Here is a 20,663-nt window from a genome sequence, read left to right on the forward strand (position 1 = left end):
AAAACTAAACTAGATATTATTTATGCTTTTATATCAATGACAGATATAATATCTGCCCTTATGGAGTTTACAGTTTAGTTGATGGTATCTTAAAATAAGTAGGTAGATAAACATAAATTATTCTAATAATTATAATTTTACCAAACTTAATAATTATAAATTGAAATTCATGCTAAGCAAAAGTGAAAAAGTAGTACTGGTATAAAATAGGAGGGAAACCTTACAGAAGTAGGATTATCAGAGAAGTCCTCTCTGTGGAAAACATTTCACCAGGGAATGAAGGATGAATAAAAACAAAAGCTTTTGTGTTGCGTGGAGGTTTTGAGAATTATATTCAACAATAATGACCACTTTAAACACAGTTGTCACCAGCCAGTTATCACCAGTCAAGAACTCTCAGACTAAAACTTCATTACTACATGAAAAGTCTAATTCAGAGACTTCAAAATCCAACTTCAGATGTCAGCTTCTTTTTATTTATAAAAAGATTTTTTGCCATTGCCTACCGAATCAAATTGCAAGGCTAGGATTTAAATCTCTCTATTCTAGGTGAATTGTTTATTTTAATTTTCAGTATAAAAATCTAGGGCAGAAAAGTCTGAATGTTAGGCTTCTAATTTAAGATACAGGTAAAGGGTGATGTTGTTAACTATATTAAAGAATAATAAGGGAAGAAACTCATTTTGACAATAAAGTAAAGGAGTTAATTCATTTTGATTTTGAATGTATTCAATCTGAGATAAATATATGAGACATTGCAGGAATGATATCCAGCATAAAATTATAGTACTAGTGAGTTTGACATTTTTACTTTTACTTCATCTTGGTGCTGATATTTATAATTTAGTACCTAATAGTGTCAGCTAAACTCCATAGAAATCCCTCTTCATGTTTCATATTAGACATGCAGTCTGTTATGTGCAGAAATATCTGTGCAAATATATTTTCTTTACATCAGAAATACAATATGGTCTTGAAAGATCAGCAGTAGAAAGAATACTTAACTTGATAATAGAAGACATGGATTCAAATGCTGGTGTCTCTGTTTAATAACTACACTTTTCTGAGCTTTGTGTCTTTAAAGAAATGCAGTCCTTACCTTCCCAACAGTTATTAATTTATTAAATAGTTTGCCTAATGCTGGGAAAGCAGTGGTGAGCAGCACACATTGTTCTTACCATTACAAACAGACAAAATAATAAAAAAAAAAAAAAACAGACAAAATAGGCAACTACAAATTATAATAAAGTATAAGTGCCATGATTTATCACCAGGAGTACAGAATTATCTGGGAATAACCATCAAGAACCACTTTCCCGGGCAGCCCAGGTGGCTCAACGTTTTAGCGCCGCCTTTGGCTCAGGGCCTGATCTTGGAGACCCAGGATCGAGTCCCATATCAGGCTCCCTGAATGGAGCCTGCTTTTCCCTCTGCCTGTGTCTCTGCCTCTCTCTCTTCTCTCTCTCTCTGTCTCTCATGAATAAATAAATAAAATCTTTAAAAAAAAAAAAAAAAGAACCACTTTCCCTCTATAGCTTTTTGTCAATGAGGCAGTATTTAAGCTAAAAGACTTCCTGTTCATTTACTGCCATGCATCTATTTTTTTAAGTTCAACTGTAATAGTAAATACTATTTTGGTTTCACATTTTATATCTTTACTACAATATAATATTCTAGATTGTCCTTTTACTCTTTAAGATTACCAGCTATAGTGAGAACAAGATCTATAAAATATGCCATTTGGATTTCCTTTTTAATACACAATCTAGTGAAGACAACCAATTTTTGTAAACAATTCTTTATTAAATGACATTGTCACCAACGATATTTATTTGTTGTACTGAAATGACATAATATTTTATTGGATGTGGAAAAGTCATTTCTTTTTTATACCAGTTCTTTTAATGAAATCTGACTGAAATGGCAAAGGAATTTTACTTCACTTGCTATATGATACTGTTAAGTATCTTTTAAGAACAAACTTGAAATTTTAGTCTTTCATTGCCCTAAGTAAAAGAATGGCTTAAGCAAAAAAGACAAATAGTTATATAGATTCCATTTAAATAATAGTGGGCAATATCTAGAAGACTCAAATTCTAACACAGTGATAATCTCCCAAAAATGATTTGCTAAAAGAATAATTCTTTAACAGATCAATTCTCTTGAAAAGTGAGCATGAGTCACAACTTAAATGAATGCTAATTTTTCAATTATGAAAGGCATCAGCATCTCTATTTGAAATTAAGAGGCATGGGGTAGAGAATGACCAGAGCAAAAAAAAAAAAAAGAAATCAAACTTTCAGTCAATTCATCATTCTCAATAGATGTTGTTAAAATAGGAAATAATTTCTAAAGACTTTAATTATCTTTTTATTAATTAAGCATCTGGTTTGGCTTAAAAAATAAATGTACTCTCTTGTCACATATTTATGTATCTTAAAGATTAGAATAGAATTTTGTAGCCAAACAAACTAGCAAGTTTTCTTCTTAGGAAGAAAATATAAATACTATCCATCTAAAACTAAAGGTTATGAAATGATTAAAAACTATATGTATTGAAATATCTTAATATACTAATGTATAATCTTAATTAAAACAAAATGCAGAGTTAAGACTTCACTCTATGTTTCTATTATTTTCCTTTGAGCAAATAAGTTTAGATTACTCTGGGTAAAGAAGAAACGATTTTCATAGTTTTTTTTAATGTCTTATGTCTGAAAAGCAGTGTGATTTCCTTTACATAATCATTTGATTTTTTTTCTCAGTCATGTTAGTTTGTACAAACTATTCCACACTCTCATCATTTTCCTTTGTGAACACCACAGTGATTATATGATATGGTTAGTTCATTGGTTCTAAATCTGAGGGTCCCAAGTCTCTGGAGAATCTTATAAAGTTGTTAAAACTCTAGTCTAAATCAAAATACTCGGTGAAGCTTGCAGATTGCTTTCCCCTATTTTGAAAAGCCTGACAAACTCTACTTTTTGCATACTACTTTAAATATTGTTACTTTTGCTTTTGTCTGAGATTATATCATCATTGGTATACCAACATCTGTTCAACTGTTAATGACATTATAGAAATTTATGGGTTTTATATGTAGAGTCAACAAGTATCAAAATGTTTAGAAAGCAAAGAATTAGTGACATCAATAGTACATTCTCTGGAGATAAAAATAAAAGTTTTCTTTTCTGCAAGGTTAAAATAGTCTCAATAATATGGGTCAAATCCAGCAATTCTGACACTTAACAGTCTCAAGAGCACTTAAAAATTAAGAATCCAAATAGTTTCTGTTTATGTGGGTTATGTCTAGCAATATTTCCTGTACTAGAAATTAAAACTGAGAATTTTTTTTAAACTGAGAATTTTTAAATGTTTTTTATTTGCTTCAAAATAAGAATAGTAAAGCCTTTATATGTTAACATAAACAACATTGTAATGAAAATAATATTTTCCAAAACAAAAAAGAAAAGGTGGAAAAGGATGGCATTGTTTTATATCTTTCAAATATATTTTGATGTCTACTTTAATAGAAGACAGCTGAATTCTCACATCTGCTTCTGTACTTTAATCTGTTGTGATATGTTTTGGTTGAAGAATATTTTAAAAATTCAGTTTCACACAATTATGTAGTCAGAAAAGAAAGGACTAGTGTTTTCACATAATCATGGATATTCTTTTGACACTACACCAAAAATTTACAATTGATAGTTTGTTAAAAGTTAATTTTAACTAACTAGTTAAAAGTATGAAATCTAAAACCCCTCAAAGACTATACTATGCTCTGATATGTTAAAATTTGTTGGTCCATTTTGAACTTTGAATAGATCTTATACCTGGACATGGTTTTGGAATGTATCTGTTGGTCACTGAGAAAATATAAGTTCTTCCAAATGTTGACATTTTTCATTATATTATACCAAAAACTTGTCTTTGTTGATTTAACCACCACACTGATCAAAAAAAAGCGTTGGAAGCATTGGAAGCTCTCAAACTCATGGTGATGTATGTTTCCCACAATTCTAATTTTTACTTAAAAGCTAGAATTTTATCCTTGGGGGGGGGAAGAAAGGCAACAAATCCTATCTGTTTTCCTTCAGTTGGCAGGCTCATTTCATTCAGTTTTGAGAAAATTTCTACCAAACATCTAAGTCTGGATAATCATAGTTTGTCATTCTTTCATTCCTTCAAGTAAATAAAAATAGTGTTCTGTGCAAAACCTGGCTAGTTCAGCTTACATCTCCATTGCAGAAGTACTTTTCCTTGAGGCAACCATCATCCCTCTGGTATGCAGTGGAAATATTTTATTCATACTTTCCATTTTGTCATACTCAAGGAACATGTTTAAATTAGCATTTACTGTTTCATTGAAGACAACGTCAAATGAAACTAGCTTTTCTTTTTTGAAACTGTTAGTTTTTGTTTTTGTTTTTTAACTACTAGTACATAGTAGTGAGAAATACAATGATTATTCATACTGTTTGGATCCACTATCTTGATTTGCACTAAGATGCCAACCCACCATTGCTTTTGTATCATCAGTGCAAATGTCAGTAGTGAAAAAGGAAAATAATGTCTTAGTACTATTGTTAAAATAATTTGGCCTTGTGGATCCCTGAAGAGGATCCTTCATAGGTCCATGGGCCATACTTAAAGGGTCACTAGTACAATAAAATGAGTAAACTGGCTTGTTTCTTGAAAATATCCTAGGTCAAAATTACATATGCTGAATAGTATCTTCCATTGAGACAATGTTATGGTGGTATTCTCAGTCCAAGATTGTATCCTTTATGTAAATGACCACCAGTACTATGCTTAAACTTACAAATGATTCACCTGACTCTGTGATCCAGATTAATTCTAGGGCAAGAAACAGAGTTTCTCCTCCCAGATTAAAAATGAGAGAAGACTTTAAGAGTCTTTTGAAGACACATAACCAGAACTTTTAATTTCCAGCTAACTCTACTCATTTCCAGTGTGAGGCTACATCTGTATTTGGGTGCCAACTGATTTTTCCCCAGGATATCGTGTTCTAATTAATATACAGAGAGCCCTCTTCTAAATCATAGCATAGTTGTTGGAAGATAATTTTATTAGGAATATAATTGGAAATGGCTCTCTTTTTTTTTAAATTAGCTTAGAACGCTTAATCTTAGTGAGACTTTTAAATAAAAATAGAAATTTTCAGCTTTTCCTAAAAAAATCAGATTGACAATATTCGGCTAATACTGACATATATAAATACACACCTGGCATTCTGTATACTCAACCAAGCTCTTTTATTTTTCATTAAATGCCTAACTCCTGTAAATATAATTCTCATTCATTATTGCCTACTTTCTCCTCTGTAACAAGGTATGTTTTGCTATTTAATCTGGCTTTATAGCAAAACAGATTTTTGAGGCTTCAAATAAAGGAAGGTTCTCTTATATTCTTTTCTAGTGAGAAAGGTACTACATAGTATGGTAAAGCATTTCATATTTTGATAAAACTGGAATTCGATAATTACAATATGTTTTAGCTATTAATTTTGAATTTACAAATTATTTTAAATGGTTATTCTGTGACATTCTGCTAAGTATGCAGGATTATACATTAATTTCTGTTTCTTCATTCATCTAATTAAGTGTCCCCTCTGCATTTATATGTCATGAAAATTGAAAATGGAATTCCCCTGATCCTTTTCTAATTATTCAGTGTTCACAGAATTATGTTCATCATTGAAGCTGAGTATAACTTAACTGTCAAGTGTATAATTGCCATCCTGAAATCTGAGCTTGCAAATGAATATTGATTAGTTTGAGAAGATTTAGGTAACCAGAAATGATTAGCTATAGAGTTAACAGTTTTACAGCTTAGATAGTCTGAAAGTGGCATGGTCTTTTTAATTTATTTCATTTTTTAAAAAGCAATATATATGCTCATTTTACAGCAAAAAAAAAGAGTTCCTGTATGACTACCCTTAATAAATAGCAACATCTAAACTTTGCTATGTATTATTCTGTTATTTTTTTCTATAAATTCAAATATTTTATATAAATCGATAATAATGGGAAGGCAATGATTAAGGGCTCAGATACTGGAGTCTGACAGACCTGGTGAGGAATATCAGCTTTATCACTTATTAAATGTGTGGCTCTCAGAAAGTTACTTACGTCTATAATTTACTTATCTTTAAATGAAAGATAATACTATTTACCTCAGAGAGTTTTTAAGATTTAAATTTTAAAATGCAAATAGCTTATCATAGTCTGTGAAACATAGAAAGTACTCAATAAAGTTTAGCTATTATTATTAAACTGTATAATACTTTAACCTATTTTAATCATTTAGTAATATGAACATCTTCCTATGTCATGAACTTTACATTTTTAAAAGTTATCTTTTGCAACATTATTATTTATTGTTTAGCATTCTACTTTGTAGATGTAAGCCTCATTTTTTTTTGCCAACCTCTACTTGGATATTTTAGGTGTTTCCTACTTCCCAGTTAAAAACAATGGTGTAATAATCTTCCAGAAGTTAAATATTTTAGTCTTTTCTTGATTAAACTTAGTAGCTTGTATTAATTCTACCTCTGAAAGTATATGCAGAACTTTTAGGCTTTTGATTCCTATAATTTATATGGATATCAAAACCAGATTATTTTTGCATATTCATGAATTCGGTTTAATGATATTATGGAAGAAGCAAGTTTATCATTTGCATTTGACTGATTTACTGGCAGACATTTAAAAATTATGGATCCTTTGGGATGCCTGGGTGACTCAGTGGTTGGGTGCCTGCCTTCAGCTCAGATCATTGATCTTGGGATCTGGGATCCAGTTCCACATCAGGCTCCCTGCGAGGAGCCTGGCCTGCTTCTCCCTCTGCCTGTGTCTCTGCCTCTCTCTCTCAGTATCTTGTCTCTCATGAATAAATAAATAAATCTTTAAAAAAATAAAAAATAAAAATTATGGATCTGAAGTTGTTTGAAAATTTCACGACATTGAGTATGTAATTGCACTGTGAGGCACTAAATATTGAGTATCAGCCCTAGTCTGCCACCTTATAACTTTTTGAGAACAAATGGACCTCAGTTTCTATTTCTGTAATGCCCTGGTATTAAATTAATTAGCTTCTAAAGTCCCCTGTAGGCCTATAATCCCATTACTTTGAAATAAATTTCTCCACTGACTGAACAAATATGATCATTCTTGTTAGCCCTTCTCTCTGTTATATTAATATCTAGTTAATATAAAATAATTTACATTTATTAATCACAGCTTTTGCATTCCATGCTGCTACATAAAGTTAGAGATTATCAACAGGAAATGTTCTAACCTCATTTAAGGTCTTTCTCATTGAGATCAAGCTTATCTCTTTTAAATGGAATATTGGTTTCTCTTGGTATCCACTGGAGTTCTGTTCAAGTTATAAGAAGATAGGAAAGTAAAAAAAAAAAAAAGATAGGAAAGTAAGAACTGTAGAAATACAAAGAATAGTGAAATTAAGGATACTACCTTTCAGTTCCATTTAATTGCTTTGTTCTCTTTAAACTTACTTTTAATTGTTTTAGGCATGTTTTGTGCAAAAAGCAGCTGAACGGAGATAACCTGTGTCATCATTATTTTCGTAGCTGATTTTGGAGTTGATTACATAGATCCAGGATTCAAATCCATGTAATTAACTGCTGTGTCTCATTTAGGACTTCAATACAGAGCGTATCCCAAACGAAAATAATCTCTAGTTTTTTATATTGTAAAATGATATATAATCTAAAATTGGTCATATGTTTTCTTGCCCAAAAATTCATGATTACCTGCTCTCCCTACTCATTTTACTTACATTAAAAACAAAACAATACATTAGTTCAGAAATTTATTCAGTGAATCTTTTTTAGTGCAATATATGTCAAATACTATGCTAGGTGTTGGGAATACAGCAGTAGATAGACATATTAGCCTTGCTCTCAAGGACTTATAGAGGAGCTGATGTGGAAAAAAAAAAAGCATTATACAACAAAAAAGATCAGATAAAGAGCCCAGAGGAGCTCTTCTAATCTCAGGAAAAAATAAAATAAAATAACTAAAGAGCAGGAACAGCCATTTTATGAAAAGAAATAAATTTGGCAAAGAAATGTCAGAAAACATGTACCCTCTCACTAGAAATCTATTTAATATTTAAAACAATGCAAATTGTGCAATCTAATTGATAACCATTTTTAAATTATAATCTCTATGCTATAATAAGCAGTGAGATGAGTATTCCTATTGACAGTAGTAGGAATATAAATCTGTGTGACCTTTCAAGTGAACATTATGTATAAGGATATATATACATGTATATTCTTAAGATTCTTCTTACATTTTAATCAATCATAGTTTCCAGAAATTTATTCATGTAAATTATAAAAGAAGCTATCAAAGACTTATGTACAGGATTACTTATCATAGCATTATTCATATTTATAAAAAATTAGAACCAACCTTAATATCTATGGTTAAATAACTTATACATACATATATGAGTTTTTTATATAACCCAAAAAATCATAGTTTTTGCAAAATTTAATGACATGGGAAGATGCTCAAAATAAAATAATGTGATTAGAAAAATAGTAAACAGTACTGCATAAGGATATAATTGCAAGTTATTTTATAATATATATTATTTTTTAAACCAGAAAAAGAAAATTTTTTGTTATTTAAATAGGGTCTGGTAATGACAGAGTTGTCTTTTGCCTTCTTTTCAGATTTATAACAAATCTTCATAAAGCCAACTATTTATTTTTTTATAACTGTGTTTATACCCAAGCAATTTATATCTAGGCTAAGCCATTCTATTCTTAATCTTGCTGGGTAGAAAATTATATCATATTTCAGTGGAAGTTTGAAAATAAATTTTCTTCTGTTTCATACACAAATAATAAATAATTCTTAATAACATACACTATACTACTTAAAAGTTATTTCAAAGTGCCTAATAACTCTTTTATATCACACCATTTATGGACTTCATAATTTCTTTTTAGAGAGTTAAGAAATTTGGTAAAAAAGAACATGGATTACATTAATAAACTCTGGCAGGAAATAACTTGCTTTAAAGTCTAATTTTGTATAGATTGTTTTAGAATCAAAGCTATTATAGAAACTTAAAGATCAAAATTAAATCCATAATAAACTATAAATAAATAATTTCAAATGTTAATATACCATGAGAAATCAGATCCTTAAAAATGAAGGATTTCCTAAGGATAAAAAAATGTTGGGATCCCTGGGTGGCGCAGCGGTTTGGCGCCTGCCTTTGGCCCAGGGCGCGATCCTGGAGACCCGGGATCGAATCCCACATCAGGCTCCCGGTGCATGGAGCCTGCTTCTCCCTCCGCCTGTCTCTCTCTCTCTCTCTCTCTCTCTCTCTCTCTCTCTCTGTGACTATCATAAATAAATAAAAAATTAAAAAAAAAATTTAAAAAAAAAATGTTTTAAGGATGAAATAGGTTGGTGGGTCTATGTATGACTTGCTACCAAGATTCTGGTTTTTGACTTCTCATTTCCTTAGCCTTTGCAACTCTTTCCTTGATCTTCTTAATCCTTTTGTTAGTTTAGTTTATTATCATATTGCTTTTCTCCAGAAATCCATTAAAGTGTTTCTTTTTCCTTGATATATAATTATCACTTATCTTCCTTTCATTTCTTCCTTCCCTCTTTTTTACTTTGCCTTAATAAATCACAAATGAAACTGAATTGTTTTATGATGAAGCAATAGTTTTATTGAAAGAGCAAAAGCATAGTGAATTGAAGTATTATTAACCAGATCCCAAAAAGTATTTATTTACGAGTGTATTAAATTTTGAGCTCTCAAAGTAAAATATTTTTGGGATGCCTAGGTGGCTCAGAGATTGAGCATCTGCCTTTGGCTCAGAGTGTGATCCCAGGGTCTGGGATCGAGTGCCACATTAGGCTCCTTGTGGGAAGCCTGCTTCTCCCTCTGCCTATGTCTCTGCCTCTCTCTGTGTGTCTCTCATGAATAAATAAATAAGATCTTAAAAAAAGAAAATCTGGACACCTGAGTGGGTCAGCAATTGAACATCTGCCGTTGGCTCTGGTTGTGATCCCAGAGTGCCGGGATCAAGCCCCACATCGGGCTCCCTGCATGGAGCCTGCTTCTCCCTCTGCCTATGTCTCTGCCTCTCTCTCTGTGTCTCTCATGAATAAATAAATAAAATCTTTAAAAAAAAATCTACTCTCAAGTAAAATATTTTTTAAAATCTCCTCCAAATCATAACTACCAGAAACAATATAGCTTACCAATATATACTGAGTGGTAATGATTAGAAGATAAACAATTTCTAAGAAAAAAGTTTTAATTCCTCTCAATGATAGCCATACTTAAAAAAAAAGCATAATAAAATAGGGTTAGAAATATTTATCTCTCAAGGTAGTTCTGAATGTAAATTAGGTAATTCTAAAAATAAAGTAATTCAATTCCTAGGGTGAATAAAAAAGGAAAAATATTTGTTTAATCTGTGTCATTTTAATTCAAATTAATAAAAAAAAATATCATGAGAGAAGGAAGACATTCCATAAATGAGAGCCTAATTTTAATAAAAAGACCTGAAAGAGAATTTAATAGTAGCAGAGCATTTTTCTATTGATATGTCTCCAGAATACCCCTGAACTATCCTAGACCTGAGTTCAAACACAGAATATGTACAATCTTTTGTCAAATTTTTTCACAAATCTATAGTAACTGAAGAGAAGTATAAATACATACACCCAATGATATGGGCACCTAAATTAGTGTGGCTTTTACAAGTCTAACATTTATTTCATTTTATAGTTTATTAAAAAAATTAATATAATGTTGAGTTTCTATTCCAAAATCTGCATGTTTGCTTAATACAAATAAAACATTTACAACTACTTATTGGCAAGAGAGGTGAGGATGGGATAGGATAATTTTCTACCTTGTTAACAGTGGAAATGATTTTACAGTAAGCTCAGGTGTAGAGAATTGGGCTAAATCAAAGGTAATCAACAACCCGTATTGTATTAGCATCCAAGCAGTTTCTTTTGTTGCATGATATTTCTAGAATTCAAGTTCTTATAAAAACGGTAAATACATATTGCAGAGTCATCTCACTGCTTTATAGGCCACATCTTGGTAATTAATCCTTGAGGATAGATTTCTCCATAATTAATCTCTGACAAAAGATTCCTGGAAGGTTGCAAAAGAGGTGATACATTGCAATATTTTCAGACTACTTTTAATAGATATTTTGTTATATATATTCTAGCTGACAGGCTGAATAGAAAGTTGAAATGTTTTTGACCCTCTGATTATATTTTTTGAGATCTCAATGAAATACTTATAAAATGTTTTCTTCAGGGTAGAAAAATTTTTAGTGATAACATTTTTTGTTTTGCAACATTTTAATTTTCAAATATATGAACTAATAATCTTAGCCAAACATAAGCCCCACAATTCTTTACATCCAATTCTCAACTTCATTTATATTGCAGTGATCCTATATGTAATAAAAACATTTGCAATTTAACATCTTTTAGTTACTGATGCAGAATGTTTAGTCTCATAGACAAATGTGCATAAAATTAGCTAATGATATAAGGCTTTTATAATTATTATGAAGAGTAATTTATGTCATCCAAATGCTAATCTTTTGTGATTAACTTCTTATCAAAGAAAAGTAATAATCAGGCATTTGGATTAGCTATGAATTTCTTTTATTTATACTACCCCATCATAATTGATGATTAAGGTTTGACTAGAATAAATGAGAGTATTAAACTAAAATCTATTGATGTTGCTTTTCTCTAGTTTATCAAATATTAGTTTATAAGACAAATCTTTTTCAAATTCCTTTTCAAGTTTTTCAGTATCTGCTTGCATACCTGGTTCGAGAGCCACAAAAAAAAAAAAAAATGACATAACACTTGAATTACAACCACTTCTGGCTTTGATAATAACCACATTGGTTTTCTAAGTCTTCTTTTTTGTGACAGTTTCAAATTTATTGAGTCAGATTTATATACAGAAAATTGATGTCAAGTATTGACAGGTGAGCTTGAGCTTTCTGTTCCCAAATCTTTATTTAAATTGGTATTATAAAAAAATAAATAAATAAAAAATAAATTGGTTATAGTTTATGTTTCACATTTAGAGATCATGGGTGACTTTTCTTATACCTCATTAAGTTTCTGTACTTGCACTTGCATTTGGATCTGAAATGGTTTAGGAAAAATTTCTTCCATAAATAAATACATTATATTTATTCTATCAGTGGAAAGAGAGACATATAAACACACAAGATAGAGATGTATTCATATACATCTTCTTATAAGCATCAGTTTTTTTCCAACCTATTTATTTCCAGGCCTATAAAGGGAATACAACTTTAAACTAGAAGTCAGGAACTGTGGCTGTTGTTCCTAGATTTGTCATTAACAACCTTGAAGAAGGTATCTCATGTTGCCAAAATTAATGAATTTTAAACCTTCTAGAAATAAAAGATAATGTAGAAAATGGTGTTCACTTGTTACTAGATAACAATTCTGAAAATCTTCAGTTTCTGAAAGTTTTCAGAAAGCAGCATGAGGCATTTGACTGTATTTTTTAGTAGGAATTACCTATTTATAATCACGATATTGTGAGTCTCCACTTAAAATGGGAAATAGTTTTTGTTATAAAGATGTTCTCTGAGATCAAAGAAAATAGCACTAGAGAAAGACTAGAAATTATAAATTCACTGCCCATTCAGAAGCCCTATCTTACAGTGTTACCATTCTAATTAGTATCCATTGTTTCTAATTTTAAGAATTAGGTTAGACTAAGAATAATGAGAATTGGTGATTATCTTTTGGGTATATAACATGTAGGTAATGCTGAAGAATTAGTAAGAACTTTATCAAGTAAAACATAATTGACATAATTCTTATGTACCAAGATGCTTTTTTTCAAAAGAAAAATTCACTTTTCTCAGTATTATTCCTAAGCAATCTCCATACACTACCAGAGAGGTCCTGAAAGGGATAAGATGATCTATAGCCTGCCTCCAGGAAATATAATTTTCTAGTATGGTCAGGTTTCTTATTTTTCCTGAGGACCTTGACACTTGGAACCTAGTATCACATCACATTGATGCTTCCTTTTCTGTGTCCTAAAAACAAAAACAAAAACAAAACCAGGAGCATCACAACTAACTTAACCTATGCTGGTCTGAGTGGAGACCATCATTCTGCACAGGTAGGACCCATAGCGTAAAAGCACTTAGTCTGAAGCTTCCTCACCCTTTTCCCCTACTTTTTTGGTTTGTCTTCCTCGCTAACCAAATATTAGTTCTTATTACAGCTCTATGAAAAAGAAAAAAATCTAATTGGTAACTTCATCTAATGAAACACTTTGTGTTGAGAATCTTCCTTATTTCATGTATATAGTGATGTGAAACCAGTTTTTTAAATAGTTTTAGTTTTCCCTGTCTTACCCAAAAGGAAAATTCAACTGAAATTAAAGTTTTGAGGGAGTGAATGTATTTAACATTGGTCTGGCATTAAAATTTTCTGGTTGGGCAGCACAATTGTTTAATTGGGAATCTCAGTGACAGCTGTAAAACCTCAGTGCTTGGGTCAGCAAGCAGAGGAGCTTCACTCTGTCACCTATCAAGAATGATGCTTGTTAGAACTGATCTTTCCACTTAGGGAACACTCATGTTTTAGTCATACCATTGATGTTTTCTGATATTACAATGAAATAGAAACTATAACACTTAAAGAGACAAAGTTCTCTGCATAGGTATATTTGTAATTCTTTGTTTTTCATAAACCAAATGCAAATGTAACACTCCTCCAGATACTGCTACATCAGAAGTCCCCAAGATAACCAAAAGTAAGTGCCCATTTCCTAATCTCAGGAATAGTGCTATAATAAAGACAATTCTAGTGACCAGCCTATTTGCAGAGCATGTCGTATAGCCACTGGGTTAGTTAACTCCTTGGCTTCCTAAGAGATACCTCAAAGAGTCAAATGATGTTTTTGCATGTGTTACTTATTAATGTGTAGAAAATTTTTTAAGTTCACTTTTTCTTTATTCTGTCTTTTTTACCCATCTTCCCTCATTGTAGCAAATTAGACGGCCGGATGAAAGCAAAGGAGTTGCTAGTAGAGTTGGATCCCTCAAAGTAAATATGTTTCTAACATTTTTTGGCAAGATTTCGTCTATAGCCTACACTTCTTCCTTTTTGGAGGGTGGTGGGAGGAAGGGGGCTTTTTCCATTTTTCACCATCCCATTTTTTTTATTTTAATATTTTTATTGGCTGTTGGGTCATTTTTTGTTTGTTTGTTTCAGCTACACATAGAGCAACCAGCTGAAGGCAAGCTGCCAAATAACTAGCTTTGAATGGCACCACAAACAAGAGAAAGGGCAACTGTCTTATTACAGGTGCCTATAATTTGGGGTTCTAGAGTAAACCGTTCCTCTGACTGATGTCACTGACTATGTGTTAAGTTCCTGTTACACAGAGAACTAATATTTGTTTTCAGAATATTATCTCCCTTTTTTGCTTTTTTTTATAAAAAATAACTAAATGTTTTTTAGTGTCATTACCATTTGTAGTTCATTCCAGAAAAAATAATTATTATGAGTTAGTTCATGTATTATATATATATATGTGTATATATATATATATATATATATATATATATATAACCTTAAGAATTAGAAAAAAATTTATATGATGCTGGTATAATGGGCTCACATATAACTTAATAGTGTTTAAATACTTTTAATCCCCTTTGATTTTTTAAGTAAAAAAACTGACATAACAATCAATAGAAACCATATATCTAAATGTTTGCCCATTTGTGTATATGATCTTCTAATACACAATTTAAAAATTTCTGATCCAATGGTCCCATTTGCTAGTTGTTAAATATCTATTTGGTCAATATATTTGGGTACTCGATACTCTAACATTCAATCACAATGAAAAGGTAAGCCAGTTATCACCCTTTAGAAACAAGAGACTTAGCCATTGATCACTTTAAATGCTGCCACCATAAATATAAGTTAGAAAATTTGCTGGACTTTTAAAATGTGCAGAGGAATTTCCCCCCAAATTAACTACTACTTATATCTCAATCCCATTTGTCCTAACAGCAATAGTAACTGTTAATCAAAATGACAGACAGTTCACTACATTGGGATGTCTCAAAATTCAATAACTCCCTTGAGGCCTAATATTAAGTCAATTCAAAATTTTATGCACCTCCTATTTATTTCCATGTAACAATTTATGAAGCACTAACTTCTGCACTCCTTCCTCTCCTTGCCTCTTCTGCCTTCTTATTTTTACTTTTTTGTTGTTGTTTATTTATTTGTGTGTGTGCACGCACATAGGTGCACATGGATGAGGATGTGTAGTATGTTTGTGTCCTTTATTCCAGACAAGCCATCTTCTCTGTTCTCTAACACTGCTGTATATTGGGTAGTGTTTTTGTTTTGTTTTGTTTTGTTTTTAATGTTTTTTCACTAAGAATAATGAGAGGGGATGGGAAGTGTTGATTATATGCCTGTTTCAAAATCAAGGCAAGTTAAAATTATTCAGTCAGAAAAATACAAGCTATGTGTCCCAATGATATACCAGTAGCATTCCTCACTGTCTATTTGTGAGGTATCTGTCATATTTTACCTTTGTCTTTAAAGGAAGATAGTCCATTGTTGTTTAGACTATGGATTATGAGTCAGATTCAAGTGAAAAGGTGAAGTGTGACATAACTTCTTAGAAATTATTGATAGTAAAAAAAAAAGAAATTATTGATAGTGAAATAAAGATAAACTGGCATCCATAAGTGCAGCACCATCTGCTATAAACTGGATAGAGTGTGCAAGTGCGCGTGTGTTTAATTATCTTCAAGTTCAGTTTTTGGCTGTATAGAGCTTCAACTTATAATTGTGTGATTATTATTTTTAAGTGTATATACAGTATGATTATGTATATACACATGTATATATATAAGATCAAAGATACATGTTCGAGTTCAGTATGTTTACTTTAATATGTTTAATATGGTTTCAGCCTTAAATCAAAAACTGCTTTCTTTGGTAAAGAAAGGCAAATTTCATAATTTATAAATATTGTTACTCCATATTTCTACCAGATAGAAAATTTTAATGTGCCTCTCTAGTGGATTATAAGGATAGTTACAGTATTTGTTTTCTCCAACACTTTGGGGAGAAAAGATGCTATAATTAAAATAAGATGTTAGCTTCCTAGTCACGGGTTTATTGAGCATGTATTCTTGTGTTATACAAAGATCATTGATGTTTTGAATGTTTTGCCAAAGGCAGTGAGAAATGTATAACTCTATGATCTTATTTTTAAAAGGAAAAAGGAAAACTGAAAAGAGAACAAGTTGCTTTTTCAATTCATTTTCTGATGTTTACATGTAGCTCCATCGAAAGCTGGAGGAGCTCAGAGATCACCTAGAAGGCAATGTGAAAGGATACTCTCTCAGAGTAAATGTACGATTTCACTCGGTGATTTTTTTTTCCCTAAACTTCTGGTGACTGGTAATGCCAAATCTGATTGGTTTGTCCTCTCATTCCATCTTTTTTACTTTCTGTCTCTTTTCTCCCTCTTTCTTTCTTTCCTAGCTGCAGCTTCATGCTCACATGTATGAACTAGAGATTAAATTGGCAGGGCAGAGGACACTTAAGCCACATAACACTGTAATTGATTTAATAAACTTATGGCTCCAGTGCAAAATAAAAATTTTCTTTTCAAAATCTGTTTCTTACACAATTGTATAATTTTCTGAGAATCTTTTCATGAGACTTCACTTGGAGCTTTTCCATTGACCATGTCATCTGCCCCTTGTGGGATTTGTCAGCAGGATTATAAATTATTGGCTAGATCCAAGTGACAGAGTTTTGATGATTCAATTCCATTTGTCAAGGAAAGTGATTAATGTTAAAGTATCATCATAGGTAATCTGACAAGTAGACACATTTTTCTAAGTTAATAGACTTCTCTTAACTCAAACTCTTTGGGAATAGCTATAAGGTTTTTTTGTTTAAAAAATTTAGGCAGTAAACATCTTCAATGTCATATAACATCTTATAAAAACTTGAGATAAAGGCTCATATACATAAGGCAACACTTTGAAAGAGTACGATAACTTAAAGCCACTCCATATTGTACATATGTAAAGCCACATCTGTGTCAGATAGGCAGTACTAACAATGGTATTTTTTGTGACCCATAGCTCAGACTCTGAATGCTTAGTCCTCCTCCTGAATATGTCTTTTCAAGAGAAATGGAAATAAAATCTCTAAAATGGTAGATGGTGTAAAAATGGCAGAAGAAAAGGTAAATTATTGCAGTAAATAATTCCTAGCTCTATTTAACTCTGATATTCCATTCCTGCAGCTTTTTAAAAAGTTTCTATCAATCCCAGCCTAGATTTACTTCTCCCAAGATTATTGCCATACATTTAATTCATATTGCTATAATAGTTTTGTTACAAAGAGTAGAATAAACAATTATAGTGATATGATAATTCTCTGGCTTCTCAGCATGTTTTTAATTATGTACCATACATAGTTATATATATTTCTATACTAAATTTCTGATTACTACAGTCTAAAGTTGTTTTATAGTATTAATCACTCATTTCTCATTTCTAAATTAAGTGATTTAACAATTAATGCAAGTGTCTCATTTTTCTACTTTCTTGTGAGCCAGTCCTTCCTTTCTATGCATATTCTTACAGAATTTGAAAGGTCATCCATAACCACTCCCAGAATTTATTCCACTATCTTTAAAAAAAGATTAGTATGAATTTTATGATTGATTCAGTCTAAACATACCTGAATATTATTCTAGAAAGCCCTAGAGATTCTGACAATATTAATAAATGTCTTTAGTGTCAAATTCTTTGTAACCAATCATGAGAAGTGATTTTTTTTCCTATCAAACTTAGACTAGAAAGTTGAGACTTGTTAAAGTCTATATGGAAAGGAGTTAGTGTTAGATTAAAATTAAATTAAAAGTTTTATGCTTCAAAAATTGAGTTATATCGTGCCACTTTTCAATTACTGCATGGTACAATATATTAATGACTAACTACAATGTGTTCATCTTTTGTTTCATTTCACTGGGTCACATTTTGTTCTGATTACCTTTTTTTCTAAAAGACTGAATATGAGGTATATCATTCTAAGATTTTCATTAACTAGAAAATTTGGAGAAGAAAACTATCAAAAGTCAAATTGTGTCTTTAGAGAGTTCAGCTTAGAAAAGACGCATATCAAATACTTAGCTGAATGTTCAGTTTCTCCCCTTTTAATTTTCATTACCCCAAAATGCCTTAAAATAAGCCTCGCATGTTAAAAATTATTGCTTAGAAGCAGAATAAAGCTATTCTCAGTTCCATAAGCTATTTATTTAAACATATTTTGTTTCTAAAATGAGATAAATCAGCATGGAATGACCATTCCATTTTGTGAAAATTTATTGTAAGCATCTAAACACTAGAGCAAGTATGCCAGTGCCTTTTAATTCATTGAAACATTTCTAAATAATTCAGTAGGTTGAAAGATTCAGAACCGAGTGTGCACTTAAATATTTTATTTAATAGTTGGAAAAATGAGACATCATTCAAATGTTTGGGATAAGTATTTAATTAAATCATTAAAGCTTCAATTGGTATCATCTACATGACACATTATTTTTTAGAGAGAAAAGAATCCTGCATCCTTACTTATTACAGACCATGATAAGGTAGAATATTCTAAGATATATTTTTGGAATAATATTAAATTTTATTTCTCAAATGAAAATATACTTTATCCTACATTGGCACCTCTATAGCAAAAAGTAAGGTATGTCAGATTCTTGAATTATAAATTAATAATGTATCATCATTTTCTATACATGATACAAAGCAGAAGTATTCCGAGCCCCAAAAGAGTTTTTAACAATTTTAATAATAATAAAGCTATCATCTTGTACCTTTACAAATTATCATCTGGTAAGCAGAGTTTGCCTAATTTAATGGCTGAAAAGTTACTACAGATCCTTAGACTAATTTGTTGAGAATGGTGGGAAAATAATCCCACATAAAGAAAAAAATTATATTTTGGAAGATGTACACACACACATACGCACACACACACAAATGGAATATTACTCAGCCATCAAAAAGGATGAAATCTTACCATTTACGTCGATGTGGATGGAACAAGAGGGTATTATGCTGAATGAAATAAATCAATCAGAAAGACAATTATATGGTTTCACTCATGTGGAATATAAGAAATAGCACAGAGGATAATAGGGGAAGGGAGGGAAAACTGAATGGAAAGAAATCAGAGAGCAAGACAAACCATGAAAAACTCTTAACTATAGGAAACAAACAGGGTTGCTGGAAGGGAGGCAGATGAGGGGATGGAGTATTTGGGTGATGGGCATTAAGGAGGGCACATGGTGTAATATGCACTGGGTATTATATGCAACTGATGAGTTAATTACTGAACTCTACATCTGAAACTAATGATGTACTGTGTTGGCTAACTGAATTTAAATTAAAGGAAAAAAATAAGCAAATACATGAATCTAGTCAGAAGAATATTAAAAGTTAGGCTTAAGGTTGAAAAACAGTGTAAACAGTGTTGAGAATTGGAAAACATAAGATAATACAAACTCTAATACTTTATTTAGATAATATAAGTCAATGTAAGTTTACAGAGTTGAAGGTAATTAGTTAGAGTGATGGGGCCCTGAAAAGCTTGAGTGTTAAAATATTCAGAGAAAAAGAAGATAAATGCTCATAAAATAAAGACAAGTAGAAAGACAAGAAAGGAAGAATAAAATACCACAAAGCCACAAATTTTATGTTTTCATTCAGTCATGTAATGTGATAGTAAATTTCTATTCAGCTACAAATATATAGATAGGTTTTGGGTAACCAAATATGTTAATTTTTAAAGGCTTTGACAAACAATAAAAGGGAAAATGACTTAGGAAAACAGACTATTGGCACATAAAGTGTTTTGGAGCTTTTTTTGCATTTTTATATTCATCAAATTAATGGTGTTACTTAGGGGTCAGCCAACTATAGCCCCTTGGCCAAATCCTGTTTCTCTTTGTGGGCCTGCAAGCTAGGAATGATTTTTGCATTTTTAAATCATTTTACATGACATGTTAAAAGCATATGAAACTCAAATTTCAGTGTCCAAAAATAAAGTTTTATTGAAACACAGCCACATTCATTCATTTTCATATAATCTGTGGCTGCTTTTGCACTACAAAGCAGAGGTGAACAGTTATAGCAAAGACCATATGGCACACAAAGCCAGAAATGTTTACTATCTATTTACAGAAAAAGTTTATTGAGACCTGCTACAACCTGCTAGTGTGTCAAAATGACAATGACAGAGAAGTTATTATAATAGAGGCCTTGTAAAATTATCTTCATTTTAGAGGAAAGAAGAGCTGCTCAATTTGGGGAGGGGTGGTTTCAGATTATTCTGCCTGGAATCATATATCTAAAAGAGTTAATACCCTAAAATCTTCTACCTTTACATTTTTAATCATCCGTTTGCCATTTTTTTTTTCTAGCTACTCTTTTTTTCACATCATACACACATACACACACACACACA

General features: G+C 31.2%; 1 protein-coding gene across 36 annotated transcripts in view; it reads left to right on the top strand.

Moving 5' to 3' along the window:
* GPHN (gephyrin) overlaps positions 1-20,663 on the top strand; it is a 620,367-nt gene that overhangs the window by 419,577 nt on the left and 180,127 nt on the right. For 22 of the 36 annotated variants that reach the window (XM_072761744.1, XM_072761749.1, XM_072761756.1 and 19 more), the window contains one exon: positions 14,121-14,177. The exons of 8 other annotated variants lie outside the window; for them this stretch is intronic. In XM_072761744.1, the coding sequence (XP_072617845.1) occupies positions 14,121-14,177 (57 nt within the window). Of the gene's footprint in view, positions 1-14,120; positions 14,178-16,448; positions 16,521-20,663 lie in introns of all 36 variants that reach the window. 6 more of the 36 variants (XM_072761740.1, XM_072761745.1, XM_072761753.1 and 3 more) reach the window with 1 other exon arrangement.

This window comes from Vulpes vulpes, chromosome 6 (genome assembly GCF_048418805.1).
Source record: "Vulpes vulpes isolate BD-2025 chromosome 6, VulVul3, whole genome shotgun sequence".
NCBI classification, from domain to species: Eukaryota; Metazoa; Chordata; class Mammalia; order Carnivora; family Canidae; genus Vulpes; species Vulpes vulpes.